This window comes from Giraffa tippelskirchi, chromosome 6 (genome assembly GCF_054371585.1).
Source record: "Giraffa tippelskirchi isolate mGirTip1 chromosome 6, T2T-mGirTip1v1.2.pri, whole genome shotgun sequence".
Lineage (NCBI taxonomy): Eukaryota > Metazoa > Chordata > Mammalia > Artiodactyla > Giraffidae > Giraffa > Giraffa tippelskirchi.
Window position 1 is genome coordinate 67,964,096 of NC_137280.1, and position 15,661 is coordinate 67,979,756.

General features: G+C 46.3%; 1 protein-coding gene across 3 annotated transcripts in view; it reads right to left on the bottom strand.

Annotated features, from left to right (window-relative positions):
- KCNQ3 (potassium voltage-gated channel subfamily Q member 3) overlaps positions 1 to 15,661 on the bottom strand; it is a 294,819-nt gene that overhangs the window by 43,442 nt on the left and 235,716 nt on the right. For 2 of the 3 annotated variants that reach the window (XM_081501158.1, XM_081501156.1), the window contains exons 1-2: positions 284 to 508; positions 14 to 140 (exon numbers count right to left, since the gene is read on the bottom strand). In XM_081501158.1, the coding sequence (XP_081357284.1) occupies positions 14 to 140; positions 284 to 289 (133 nt within the window). In that variant the 5' untranslated portion in view covers positions 290 to 508. Of the gene's footprint in view, positions 1 to 13; positions 141 to 283; positions 509 to 1,742; positions 1,834 to 15,661 lie in introns of those variants that run through there. The other variant, XM_081501155.1, reaches the window with a different exon arrangement.

Below are 15,661 nucleotides of genomic sequence, written 5' to 3' on the forward strand. Positions count from 1 at the left end.
GGTCAGGGCTCACCCAACATGCACAAGGGCTTCCTGGCAAACTTCAGTCGTCCCCGCCAGCCTTTGTATCGGCAGCAACAGCCGGCAGCCCAGATCCTCAAAGCAAACTCGGCTCCGAAGATGAAAATAGCAAATGTTTCCTGCATGGAAGAACATACGGAGAGACGCTGATTAGCCGGGATCCAGTTGTCCGGAACCAGCGATTTCTGTTCTGAACTTCTGAAGAGTTGGATTCCTGTGGTTGCCGGTTTGATGGGCAGAGGGGTTAGGACAGGCTGATCACCTCCATTCAGTGCGGGGCAGTTCCCGTCTTCACTCTGATGTGCTAGCTGGCCCGAACATTAAGCATTTTTTTCTAATGGATCATTTCTTACAAATTCCTTCCATGTACTAAAAAGCCCCTAAGAAGTTCAGCTGAGTTGAAAGGAGAGGAATTGATGGAATTGTTCACCAGTTGTCAGGCCCCTGGTATTGCTAAGTGTGGCCAATGGTTATTGAGCACAGCTTCGGGGCCAGGAATCACCAGAGGTATTTTATAATATTACCCTTATCTTATATTTTGAGAAACCAAGGCCAGGGAAGGAGTGGCTAAACAAATGTTTCAAGGCCAAAAGTGGCCAAGAAGGAATTCCAGGCAGGTTATCAGGCTCAGAGCTCACACCCATCAGGGTCACACTATGCTACTCTCCTCCCCCAGGACACAGAGACTGCTTCCTCCCTCCCAGGCCTCCCTCGCTGATCTGACAGAGACACTCTGCTCCTTCTGTTTGGTGACTTCTCTGGGGCTCCTGGGGAGTTGCAACAATCCTTGAAACTTAGTTCCTGGATCTGGGTGGCTTCCCAGGAGTCACCTGTTCAGGTCTCAGCTCCAGATCTTCCCTGAAAAGGAACCTGCTGGTTTGGACACCACAGGCGTCACGCTTAGCTCACCAAATTAGGGTTTATGAAATAGCAAGACCCGCCTAACTGAGGGGGCTTGGCATCCTTCCCTTGTGCAGAGGGGAGGGCCTCGCCCTACACAGGTGGACTGATCCTAACCAAGGCATGGTCATTCAAAGGGCCAGCTGGCCAGTGCTGCCCGGGGTTGTAGCAGGAACCAGCTCTTCCTGGAAGCCACCTCCTGGCTGAGCATGGATGCTGCACTCAGCCCATCAGTCTATGCTCCTTGCCTTACATTTTTACATATTGTAGGTGAGGATGGGAGGAAACTGAGTCAGGGGTGTTAGGTAATTTGCCCAAGACTGCTGCCTGCACGCTGTTTCCACCACACGAGGGATACAGACTGGACAGTGAAGACGGACAGGGGCCCAGGAGGAAGGACTTGGAGTTTTCATGTAGAAATGGGATTTAATGGTGCTTGGCCTTGAAGGAAGAGGTCCTCAGGGTTTAGGGAGGAAAAGCAGAGGCAGGGTTTAGAACCGAACATGCCTTTGCATTACCTGTCAGAAGGTTTTATCGTTTAGCCAGTGGGTCTTGGATTCTGCCTTGACTTTGGTCACGTCCCCTTTTCTCTAATCTGGAATAACACAGGCCATTCGCTCCCTGCTCCACCTGTGCACCCGGAAGCCCGCATCAACCGATTCGCCATAGCTTTCTCTTACTTCTGGACTTGGCCGGAGACTCCAGGAAACCAAAAGCTGTTGTGGGGAAACTGCACCCAAGGGCCTCCTTGTCCTCACCGCTGGAGGCCCACCAGAGCGTCTGCCCCAGAAGCACAGCACCACGCTGGCCACACATCTCACCAGCAGCAGAAGCCAGTCTCCGGAAACAGTCTCGTACTCCCTGAAGGTGGTCAGGACAGCCAGAATCAAGCACCCCAGGACAATCAGGAACCTAGAGGGGAAGGAAGAAAGAAACTAAGGAAGTGCCTTTGTCTGGATTGTGCCGAGGCTAGGCAGAAGAGTAACAGCCAGGATGATGCTGTCATCCATCGGACATAGGAGTGGGCTTTATACGTTATCCCATTTAACCTTATAACACAGCTGTGAGGCAGCTAGGAATTGAGGCTGCTGTTAAGGGAACCGTGTTTGAGAGAGCAACATGGGTAACTTTACCAGCTAGTTAGTGGAAACAGTGAGAATTTGAGTTAGAGCATCTGGTCCTAGCCCTGGAGGACTGAAGACTGCCTGACAAACCAAAGTTACTGCAAGCTCTAGTCAATCAACTGGAATGTGACTACATTAATAATGGGTCCGGCACACACAGGACTATGACCTTCAAACATATGAAAATATTCCTAGAATAAAAATAAATTCATCTGCAGATTGATAAATTCAATGAAAGTCTCTGTTACCATTATCTTCATATTATTATTTTTTTTACAGTCAGTCGTTACTAAAGGAAATAATCTCTTTCAGTTGGGGGATCTTCAGAATCGTTTCTGAAATTGCCAAGTGTGTTTCATGCTAGAAAGAATCCAAGCCACCGTGATGCAGAAGCGGCTCGTTGAAAAGTCACTGAGAGCTCAACTGGTTCATGCCCCTGCCTCAGGCAGAAGCTAACTGCAAACAATCCTCTGAGATGACTGTATTTATAAACTCCCTGTGTGTGAGAGAGTGAGGGTGGTGGAGAGACTGTGTGTGTGTGTGTGTGTGTGTGTGCGTGTGTGTGCGCGCGCTTCATCATTTTCGCAAAGAAAAGAGGTTCTCCCTCCCTCTTGGTGGGGAGTCTTTGGTTCAATGCTCAGCACCAGGTTCTCTGGGTGTCTAAGTGAAAGTGTTAGCTGCTCCACCGTGACCCTGCTTTTTGTGACCCCACTTTTTGTGACCCCATGGACTATAGCCCGCCAGGTTCCTCTGTCCATGGAATTCTCCAGGCATGAATACTGGAGTGGGTAACCATTCCCTTCTCCAGGGGATCTTCCTGACCCAGGGATCGAACATAGGTCTCCAGCACTGCAGGCAGGTTCTTTACCATCTGAACCACCGGGAAACCCTGGTGTCTAAGAGGGAAACTAAAAGACAGTGTCCATGCGGGAGTCTTAGTACCACATACTCCAAGTTCTCCTGCACTATGTAATCTGGCGCTGTGTCCTGCTAGGCTCCCATCCATGCCTTTTCAGTTTGTTTATGTAAGTGGGTACCCAACTCATGCATTCATTCATTCATCCACCCATTGAATATTTTTATGGTAGGCACTGGGGGAGGCAGAGCTGGAATTCAACGATGAACAAGCTGTATCTGTCCTCCTGAGCTGACGGTCCTGACAAAAAGAAAACCAACTCAAGGTGTGATGGTAAGGACCATGATGTAAGGAGGTTTGGAGATGTCTGCTCCTGGAGATGGCTTGGACCTGAGTCCTGGTCCCACCCCTTGGTGATCCTGATTGTATTTTCTGATTAATGCAGATCTGACTCTGTCTCCAACCCTGCCTAGGAACCCAAATGAGATTTTCAACTCCCTCCTGTTTGGCAACTTTATTTTAAATTCATGACATGTGCAGAACCTGCTTACTCTTCATCCGAGTCTCTGGTGATGATGATGACGATGATGGTAACAATCTCAACACCCAACACCATTCTTTAGTGAGCACTTACCACCTGCCACCTTACACCTATCAGCTCATTTATCCTCACAACCTTCTCCCAAGGCAGATACGATCAGTCCCGTTTTAGTGATGAAGAAATTCATCAGAAGGAATCATTACCAGCAGGATAACTGTGTCGTCAGTAAAAAGACTACAGAGATCTTCCCGACCCAGGGATCAAACCTGCGTCTTCTGCAACTTCTGCATTGCAGGAGGATTTTATACAAACATGAATAAAAAACCTAGCCCTCATTTTCAAGGACTTCCTAGCCCAGTGGGGGAAACAGGACAAATAACCACATGAGAGTCTAGCTGAGGTTATTATCTGAGTGTTCACTACAGGCTTTGGGAAAACAACACAGGAAGCATCCCAGGGGCTGTGGTCAGTGGGCTGGAAGGCTATCTGAGTCTTAGTTAGCGTGGACCATATGTCCCAGTTTATCCAGGACATTTCCCATTTTATGTGTTGATACGGAGCATGGACCCCTAGGCATCGTGAACAACACGTGCATGTGCAGAGAGTTCAAGGATACTAAACCCCATTCAATCTTCTCCTTCAGCAAGGGGTGTGAGCCTTTTATGATCTGACCTTCCTCACCCCCTCTTGCTTCCCCCCCCGAAAACCAGATGTACTGAATCACAGCGTGTCCTCAAGCCCTCTTCTCAATGCTCCTCTTCCCTGCCCACTCCCCCTGTGTGCCCCTTCACCTCCTGCTAACACCTTGACAGTACCAGGCTCACCTTGTGTCTAGAGCCTCCCAGCTACTGCCTGCACAATTCCTCATGTGATCCCTCCCTTGGGATTACAGAACACCCAGAGGCATTTCTATTCCAGTACTGATCACAGCCTGTTATCATTTTGTAATCACTGCTTGCACCGTGTCATAAATACAGCACACCATCTTAACATCCAGCATGAGAACTCATCCCAAAGCAGGCACTGCCTGTGTCTAGTGAAATATCTTACAAATCCAGTTGAGGTGGAAGTTGCAACCCTCAAGGCATGAGACTGCTAAACTTCCCAGCAATAGAAAGCAGCCAGAAGTTGGAGATGGGGGGTGGGTCTCGAGGGCAGAGAATGACAAAGAGGAGGAGATACGGCCACATGCTGAGGGGTTGTTAAGAACAAGCCTGGTTAAAATGATAAGTTTGTGGCTTTGCATCTCCACCAATGGGACGAACTAGAGGAGAATCAAGGGGGGGAGGTGACGGGGTGGACAATGTGCTATTCAAAGGCTTCAGGAGTATGTATGTTGAAGCCAACAAGACAGCAAAGATAAATCATGCTGTGGACCTACTGTTTGAGGTCCAAGTGGGAATATCCAGCAAGCTGATCGAAATTCAAGTCTAAAGCTGAGAGGAGAGGTCGGAGCTAGGTACTTAAGTCCCTTTGAGCTCTAATTGTGATTTCAGAGCCAGGTAAGGGGACAACCCGACCTTAACCTGTCACCAATACCCAATTTCAGCCTGCTTCCCCTTCGCAGGGGGGCGTGCAGAACCTGGCTTTAGCCAGCAGGGGGCAGCAAACACTCATCCGAACTTGGTATTTTCTGGCATCTCCAGGAATTAAAAAGTACCAGCAACCTGGGGAATTTACTTGCTGAGATTTGAAAACAATCATTAATTTATAAAGCGGAAAGCATCACGGAAGCCCTCCTTCACCTGAGAAGGGGAAGCACTCTTTGGTCTCCTGCACATTTCAGTTTACGCTGAAGATATGAGCTTGATTTCAGACTCCTGGATGGAATTATCAGTCTCACAGAAGGAAGACAGCAAGGTGTGGCTTAGATAGGTTCTTCCCTTCTCTTCCTGTTTTGTCTCTCTCTTTCCATGCCTCACAGATTTTTTAAAAGTATTTCAAAATTAATTTATTCATTCAACAAGTATTCTTAACATATACTCCACACAGGGCACATATCACTATGTACCTGTGACTAACACAGACAAATCATAACGCAGTGTAGAACAGTCAGAATCATCATATAAATATGTGTAGAGGTTGTGCATGCAATTGGGGGAGGGGCTTCAGTTGAGGAGCATCTGAACAAAACATCCTAGGATCATTTTATCTGTTATTCTAATGCCAGTGGCTCAGCATACCTCCCTTTCAGCCATCTTAGGAGACCAATTATTCTTTTACTTCCTCTGTCATGTGAGTTTCTGTATCAGAGACATCAATTTGCTGACAAAGGTCCACATAGTCAAAGCTATGATTTTTCCAGTAGTCATGTACAGATGTGAGAGTTGGACCATAAAGAAGGCTGCGCACTGAAGAATTGATGTTTTCGAACTGTGGTGCTGGAGAAGACTCTTGAGAGTCCCTTGAACTGCAATCAAACCAGTCAAATCAATCAATCCCAAAGGAAATCAGTCCTGAATATTCATTGCAAGGACTGATGCTGAAGCTGAAGCTCCAATACTTTGGCTACCTTATGTGAAGAAATGACTCATTGAAAAAGACCTTGATGGTAGGAAAGATTGAAGGCAGGAGGAGAAGGGGATAACAGAGGATGAGATGGTTGGATGGCATCACCAACTCGATGGACATGAGTTTGAGCAAGCTCCAGGAGATGGTGATGGACAGGGAAGCCTGGTGTGCTGCAGTCCATGGGGTCAAAGAGCTGGACACGACTGAGAGACTGAACTGAACTGAACTGGACAGCAAGGAGAACAAACCAGTCAATCCTAAAGGAAATCAACCCTGAATATTCACTGGAAGGACTGATGCTGAAGCTGAAGCTCCAATACTTTGGTCACCTAATGTGAAGTGCCTACTCATTGTAAAAGACCCTGATGCTGGGAAAGATTGAAGGCAGGAGGAGAAGGGGATGACAGAGGATGAGATGTTTGGATGGCATCACCAATTCAATGGACATGAGTTTGAGCAAACTCTGAGAGATAGTGAAGGACCAGGATGCCTGGCGTGCTGCAGTCCATGGGGTTGCAAAGAGCTGGACACAACTGAGCGATTGAACAACAACATCCTTCACCCCACTTTTTTCTCTCTCTTCCCCTTCCTGAGCTCTCTTCCTCTGCCCACTCACCCAGCACTTCGCGCTCCTCCCTGGAACTTGCTTGAAGCTTGGGGAGAATCAACAGCTGCCCTTCTGTCTGCAGGGTCCCGACCGTCTTTCCAAATAAAACCAGTTGAGGTCAAGGGTCTTGACATGCCCTCAAACCAGACACCATCTCCTACCCGCCTCTTCCCACCTGAGCCTGGCCTCCCCTCACAGGAACAAAGCCAGACCCACAAGAAACCAAGACAAATATCCCCTCAAGGACTTCATTCTAGGGGAACCCAAGCTAGTGAAAACTCTAGGGTTTACCTGGTAATGTTTTTTGCCATGTCATTTTCTCTGTACTCTGGAGAGCAGCAGTGCCAGGTGGGGACACTGTCACCGTTATATCTGTGCCCCCATTTTACAGATGAGGACCACAGCCTTCAGGCTCAGGCAGCGGGGTCACCACAGGAGGAGGGGACAGAGACGCTGGGACCAGACTCTGTTCTGAGAATGACCATGGGGCCTGGAGTGAGGTTCTGCAGGGAACGGGGCCAGGGCAGGGCCAGCTGGAGAGCCGGGGGTGGGGTAGGGTTGGGGGGGTTTGCACTGAGAGTTCAGCTTTCCTCTCCTCTGGTCTCCAGTTTGGGGGGAGGGAAAGCTGGGTTCCATCTCCAGGCAGTTCCCTGAGACCCCTGATGGCACCTGCTCCCTGTAGGCAACATTCAAGAGCCAAGTAGCTCGCCAAGGTCCTAGATTGAGGGAGGAAAGCATAGATTCTTCTCCTTTCAGTCCCCGTCTGTCTGCCATTAAACGGGCATGCTTGTTATCAGGCTCCATAGGATCTGAATCTTGACTCACCACCTAGAAATCAGATGACCCAGGGCAGGTTTATTTTCTGAACCTCAGTTTCTCACTTATAACATACAACTGACAAATCAAGGGGTTTTCTTTATCTTATTCCTTATCCCAGTCTTTGTAGCTCAGAAATTGCGCAGGGCAGCAAAAACTCTCATAACTAAAAACCACTTCTCTAAGGACGTTTCTGTGCAAACATCCATGACGAGTTTAACAGCAGACTGTATCCTGCACATCATGGCCTTGCAGTTCAGCCTCTGTCTCTCCATCAGGGACAGCATCTAACAGTACAATATGGACCATTTGCAAAGAGAAAAGGCAAAGCTTACGAAGGATGCAGGATTTCATGAAGTTGATGGATATGATGATGAAGAGCTGTTCTAAATACAGAAAAACCATTAAGAAGCAAAAGTCTTAGTGGAACAATTAAAGACAAATCAAATGATATTTCAAAGGGTGAAAAATACCATACAATCCTTCCCCCCAAATGTTGAGAGAATAAAACGTGAGGTCATGTTGTATTATCATTGAGTTTTGGCAAAGAAAATATAACCTCAAATTAACACTCAATTGAGTCTTTGTGCATTGTAAAAATTAGAGCATAGTTGCAATTATAACTTAAACTTTGTGACCTGTGAGATACAATAAACACATTTTTGTATTTTAATTATATTTTTATGATCACGTACTAATGAGAAATTTTCTTCACTGTTTAGTGCGAAGTTTGGTACCCATTTTCAGCAGATTCCCTGTAAGTAGATATTCACTGATTACTATTAATTGTGGAATTAGGGACCCACTAAACTTACCTCATGGAATGATCATATAAATAAATATTTTTAAAAAAAGCATGTACATAAATTGCTATGAATCCAGGCAAATAGCAGGCATTCAGATGCAAGCTTTTTACCTCTTTCCCTTTTGTCTTATGCTCATGCTGCTGCTGCCGCTGCTAAGTCGCTTCAGTCGTGTCCGACTCTGTGTGACCCCATAGATGGCAGCCCACGAGGCTCCGACGTCCTGGGATCCTCCAGGCAAGAATACTGGAGTGGGATGCCATTTCCTTCTCCAGTGCATGAAAGGGAAAAGTGAAAGTGAAGTCGCTCAGCCGTGTCTGACTCTTAGCGACCCCACGGACTGCAGCCTACCCGGCTCCTCCGTCCATGGGATTTTCCAGGCAAGAGTACTGGAGTGGGGTGCCATTGCCTTCTCCCTATGCTCATAGGGTCAAAAAAATGACTTTACTAGAATACAGAAAAAGTCATTTTGTATTTAAAAACCTTTCTTGTTCTTGAAATTAAGCAAGAAGATCATAGTCACAAAGAACCACAGAAATTGACATCTATATCTTGGTCTATCTATATCCTGTCCCTATCAACCTCTGGATCCACAGATGTGTAATGTAGATGCAGGTTTTGACCATTCAAACCAGGGGTTAGCAAACTGTGGCCCTCGGGCCAAATCCAGGCAGCTGCTATTTTTATAAATAAATTTTTATACCATAGCTACACTCCTTTGTTTATATATGGTCTGTGGCTGCTTTTGTGAGGTAATAGCAAAGCTGAGTAATTGCAGCAGGGTCTATCTGGCCCAAAAGTCTAAAATATTTACTATTTGGCTTTTAAAGAAAAAGTTTCCCAACTTTTGATTTAAACCAAGAGCCTAGGGCAATGGAACTCAGTTGGTACCACCTGAAGATATCTGATGTGTCTAATGTAGTGCAGGAAAAAAATGTTTAAAACTTAAAAGAAAGGAACTCCATCTCATTGCTCTTGAGATAGATACCATAATATTTAATAAAGGAATAACATAGGGTTATATCCAGATTTGTAGAAGAAAAGAAATAAAAGTTTAGGGAAAAGAAGGCAAATTATGATAAAAAAATAAGTACTGGACTTATGCAGGTCAAGAAGTAACAGTTAGAACTGGACATGGAACAACAGACTGGTTCCAAATAGGAAAAGGAGTACTATATATTGTCATCCTGCTTATTTAACTTATATGCAGAGTACATCATGTGAAATGCTGGGCTGGATGAAGCACAAGCTGGAATCAAGATTGCTGGGAGAAATATCAATAAACTCAGATATGCAGGTGACACCACCATTATGGCAGAAAGCAAAGAAGAACTAAAGAGCCTCTTGATGAAAGTGAAAGAGGAGAGTGAAAAAGTTGGCTTAAAACTCACCATCCAGAAAACTACGATCATGGCATCTCGTCCCATCACTTCATGGCAAATGGATTGGGAAACAATGGAAACAGTGAGAGACTTTTATTTTGGGAGGCTCCAAAATCACTGCAGATGGTGACTGCAGTCATGAAATTAAAAGACGCTTACTCCTTGGAAGAAAAACTATGACCAACCTAGACAGCATATTAAAAAGCAGAGACATTACTTTGCCAACAAAGGTCCGTCTAGTCAAAGGTGTGGTTTTTCCAGTAGTCATGAATGTATGTGAGAGTTGGACTATAAAGAAAGCTGAGCGCCAAAGAATTGATGCTTTTGAACTGTGGTGTGGAGTTGGCATCACCGACTCAATGGACATGAGTTTGAGTAAGCTCTGGGAGATGGTGATGGACAGGGAAGCCTGGTGTGCTTCTGTCCATGGGGTCGCAAAGAGTCAGACAGGACTGAGTGACTGAACCGAACTGAACTGGACTAACAGCTTAAGTTTCATTAGTTTCACGGTGAATCTGTCTCTGGAAACATCTATTTAAGTTTCTTGCTATGTTACCGGGCATTTCTTCTTGCATGTCTTGTCTGCCCTCTAATGGCTCTTTTAAAAATACAATTTTATTTATTTATTTACTTTTGGCTGTGCTGGGTCCTCTTCTATTTGTGGGCTTTTCTCTAGCTGGCGGCGAGTGGAGGCAGCTCTCTAGTGGTGGTGGGTGGGCTTCCCATTGCGGTGGCTTCTCTTGCTGCAGAGCACGGGCTCTAGGGTGCATGGGCTTCAGTAGTTGTGGCTCATGGGCTTAGTTGCTCTGAGGAATGTGGGATCTTCCCTGCCCAGGGACTGAACCCAAGTATCCCACGTTGGCAGGCGAATTCTTTACCACTGAGCCACTGGGAAGCCCTTGGCATAACATTACAGGGTTAAGAAAAACAAAGGCATAATTAAAAATTCATAAACCTCAACTAAAAGTCCAGTCAGCTTTGTGAACAAAATCTTCCTTGTTTCACACTTGGGGTGGTATTTTTAAGGTCTAAATCCATCTTTCCATAGACCCCTGCTTGGCCACTGAAATGATGCTAAACTTTAGGAGGATGCTTGATTTATCAAACCCCTGCAGAGCACCTACTATGCTGTGAGACTGTGATTTACAATGAGAAATAGGTACGTGGTCATATCCCAGTTTCTGGTATTGAGTTCATAAAACCCTTGGAATTTCCTTAGTGGGGAGTACAATCAGGGTGTTTTTTGTGACGTTAGTGAGGTGACTGTTAGGAAGCGCCTCAGGATGGGAGCTGTTGCCAGGAGTCGAAATCAAGTGATTAGAGGGTAGGAACTTCCAGTCCCAATTCCCCGACTTCTGGGGAGAGCAGAGGGCCTGGAGCTTGAGTTCCATCGCCAGTGGCCACTGATTTAATCAATCCATGTCTATGTAGTGAAGATTCCATAAAAACACAAAAGCAGTGGGCTGAGAGAGCTTCAGGGTTGGAACATGTAGAGATGTGGAGAGATTGGTGTTCCTGGAGGCCCATGGAAGCTCCACGACCTTACCCCGTACATGTATGTATGTACGTGTTATTCACTCAGTTGAGTCTGCCTCTTTGCGACCCCATGGTCAGTAGCCCACCAGGCACCTCTGTCCATAGAATTCTCCAGGCAAGAATACTGGAGTGGGTAGCCATTCCTTCCTTCAGGGGATCTTCCCGACCCAGGGATCCAACCTGGATCTCCCATGTTGCAGGCATGCTCTTTATCATTCGGGCCACCAGGGAAGCCCTTACCCCACACATTGCCCTATGCATCTCCTCCTTGGGCTGTGCCTGACTTAAATCCTTTCATAATAAGCAGATGATCTTAAAATAAGTCACATGTTGCTCTGAGTTCTGTGAGTCACTCCAGTCAGTGAATCAAAGCCAAGGAGCAGGTATTGGGAATCTCCAGTCTATAGCCCATCGGCCAGAAGCACAGGTGAGAACCTAACTTGCCGCTGGCATCTCAAGTGGGACCGAGGGGTGGGAGCAGTCTTGTAGGACTGAGCCCTTAACTTGTGAAATCTGATGTTCTTTCCAGGTAGACAGTGTCAGAACTGAGATAAATTATAGGACATTCAGTTGATGTCTGAGAATTGCTTGGTGTGGGGAAACTGTCCCCTCTCGGGGAACAAGGCGGACTTAGGGGGTGCAGAACTCTTACATGAACATTTTGGAAGCACCTACTGCCTACAATGGGTTTCCCAGGTGGTTCAATGGCAAAGAATTCACCTGCCAACACAAGAGACTCAGGTTCGATCCCTGGATCAGGAAGATGCCCTGGAGAAGGAAATGGCAACCTGCTCCAGGATTCTTGCCTGGGAAATCTCATGGACAGAGGAGCCTGGTGGGCTACAGTCCACGGGGTCGCAAAGGGTCAGACATGACTTAGTGATTAAACAACAACTGTGTACAAAGCACTGATCTACAGACGGTGTGCAGCAGGGCAAAGAGCGTGCATTTCAGAACCAAACACGGCACCTCATCCCCAGCCGCTCCTCTTCATGTGTTTATGACCCAGGCTGTGCTGTGCTTAGTCACTCAGTCGTTTCTGACTCTTTGCGACCCCATGGACTGTGGCCTGCCAGGCTCCTCTGTCCATGGGGAGTCTCCAGGCAATAATACTGGAGTGGATTGCCATGCCCTCCTCATGACCCAGGCAGAGCTGTTTAATTTATCTTAGCTTCTTTGCTTGTGCATCAGTAACACCAAAGTCCACCTTTCAAGGCTGTAGCAGAGAGTCCACATGGCCCATGGTAATGTTGCTGAGACTGCAGGGATCAGACACAGCATCTGCTTCCAGGAAGGCCAGAGCAGGTGCTTTCTAGAATCTCTGTGTTCGTAGCTGTCACAAGGTGGAAGATTAGCTCTCTGTCAGCCAGAGGGATGGGAAGGGCCAGCAGAGGCTCCTCAGCTGTTCCTCCCTACGCCTTCGTGAAGGGGCCCCGTGGTGCATGCGAGTAGAAGGTGAGAAGGTGATGGGACAAGTGGCAAACAGGTGCCACAGTTTTCCTTCACTCCTCCCACCTTCCAGGAGGAGAGGAGCATGTCTTCAAAGGCTCACAGTGGATGGCAGCATTTTCTGTCCAGACCCTCCTCACCCTCTTTCGTCTGGGCATAAGGAATTCTGGTAAGGACCGGTTGGGGTTTGAATTCCAGAGCCTAGCATCTAAGCCCATGCTCTGGGGCATTCCTTTCCTTCCCCTCCAAGTCACCCCTGTTCCCGTGGTCTTCCAGCCTCCACTGATGCCCTGACAACCTTTTCCTCTGAATTTCTTACTGCAGGTCCAACACATTCCATCTTCTCACTGATTCTTGCTCATCATACTTGTCTACCATCAGACACCTTCACCTGCGCATCTCCGGTTTTCTTGGCTTAAAAGACCCATTTCACAGAAGACATTCTAAAGCACACAATGAAAACCAAAATAAAAGGATCATTGTATTCAATTCTAAGCCTAATAAATCAGCTGTTTTCATTTTCTCCTGTCCCTTTTGCAGCCCAAGGACATAGGCATACACAATTTTCAATATTTGCCTTGTCTCAACAGTATAGTCTACATTTTTATCTTATTAAAGCATAAATATTCTTCCATTTGGCTATAAAATATTCAAACAATCATGTTTAATGGAAGAGGCACTTTCTATGATATCAGTGCACTGAAATATATACAACCATTCTCTTATTGCTGGATATTCAGATTTAGGTTGCTCCCAATTCTGTGTTGTTCTAAGTCATATGATGGTATACATTTTTATGCATAAAGCTTTTCCTTATTTAGAATCAATTCCTCATAATAATCTCTAGACTATCTGGGCTTCAAATATCTGAATTGATTCTTGATATATTCTGCCAGACTACTTTTCTGAAGGGTCGCGCACTTTGTCCCCAGGAACACACAAGCATCCATTGTTACCCAATTTTGCCAGCACTGGCTATTTATTACAGTTTGTTGGTTGACTTACTAATTTAATAGGTATAAAATGGCACCTGAAATCTGCATTTGAAAAGGTAAGAAAGGCTTGTACAGGAGGTACTAGTGGTCAAGAACTCATCTACCAAACCTGAGACTAAAGAGACTTGGTTTAATCCCTGGGTTGGGAAGATACCCTAGAGAAGGAAATGGCAACCCACTCCAGTATTGTTGCCTGGAGAATCCCGGGGACAGAGGAGCGGTGGGCTATGGTCCATAGGGTCGCAAAGAGTTGGACACGACTGAAGAGACTTAGCATGCAGCACCTGAGGATTAAGTTACTTCTTGTGGGCCCTCCAGCTGGAGGTTCTAGGAGAAAAGGGAGCAAGTCTTCCTAGCAGCTGTGAAATCATCCCAAGGAGGCATTCACCTTCCCCACCTACTAGGGCTTCCCTGGTGGCTCAGTTGGTAAAGAATCCGCCTGTGATGCCGGAGACCTGGGTTCGATCCCTGGGTCGGGAAGATCCCCTGGAGAAGAGGATGGCAACCCACTCCAGTGTTCTTGTCTAGGAAATCCCAAGGACAGAAGAGCCTGGTGGGCTACAGTCTATGGGGTGAAAAGTTGGACAGGACTGAGTGACTAACACTTTCATTTTCACCTTCCTCACCTAGATGGTGGCCAAGCCAGTCTTTCGACCACCTTCAGGCTGAAGATAGTGGGCATGCCAACATGTGACTGGTATATTACTTACTTTTCTAACCATGCCCTGGAGACTTTTCTCATTCAGAGATAAAAATCGGTCCTCTCAAACCCAAAACAAAAGGTGTAAACAATTTATGTTTTCTTATTCCATTAGCACCTTCCTACAAATGGCTCCAGTGTTTTTTTTGAGAGCCGAACACTGAGACACTAAGCAAGATTCGGGCCCCCTTCTGTCCCCCACCCCCAGCATGCCACAAGCCCTGATTATTCTAGACACTTTTTTCCTCTCTCTTTTTGAAAATCTCATTAGAATGGAAACATTTAGTGGCTTCAAGTTTCCAAAAGGAGAGAGATTTAAAAAGAGAGACAGAGAGGGTGCCCACGCTGGCGTTAGCACGGGGAGACGCATCTGTTTGCCCAGATGCACTTGTAGAAACAACAGCCATCAAGGCTGATTGTTTGAGCAATTTCCTTCCTTCCCTGGCTTCATGTTCATCCTTAATCACTTCTGGATTTTATATTCACTCACTCGGTCCTTCATCCAATACACGTTTACTGAGCAATTACTCTGTACTGAGTCCTGTGTCAAGGTACACACGAGGTACACACACAAGGTACACACAGCGGTGGCCCAAGAATCAGATCTGCCCCCCAGATACTTACAGCATCATCAGGAAACCAATTATTCCAGTGGACCGTGCTGGGCACTGAGGTGGACAAGGGCATGCACCACTCTACACGGACTGAGGGCAGTCAAGGGCACCCTAATAAGTTTTCAGGGGCTTCAGCTTATTAGCTGCAAATTTAACACTCAACAATATCCTGGGGCTTTGAGACCACCTTCCTCTCACCTATTTCTAAGGCCAGTCATTGAAAGGAAAGATGCAAGACCATTCACTAGCCATGAGTGTTAGGAGTAACCTCAAGCTTGGGCTCACTGTCTCTACTGTTCCCAACTTCTAGAGCCAGCATCAAGCTTTACAAGTTGAGGCATAATATTTATCTGGGGGGAAGGTGGAGAAAGGGAGGCACAAATTACATGTACTTGGATGTGTACGAGAAGAAATACTAGGGTAGGAAATCTCATTTTAAGAAATTTTGCACATTTATTATAAAATCATAGATCATATGACAAACCTAGAGAGTGAATTAAAAGACAGAGACAACACTTTGCTGACAAAAGTCCATATAGTCAAAGCTATGGTTTTTCCTGTGGTTGTGTACAGATGTAAGAGTTGGACCACAAAGAAGACTGAGCACTGAAGAATTGATACTTTTGTAATGTGGTGAAGAAGACTATTGAGAGTCCCTTGGACAGCAAGGAGATCCAACCAGTCCATCCTAAAGGAGATCAGTCCTGAATATTCATTGTAAGGACTGATGCTGAAGCTGAAGCTCCAATACTTTGGCCATCTGATGAGAAGAACTGACTCATTGGAAAAGACCCTGATGCTGGGAA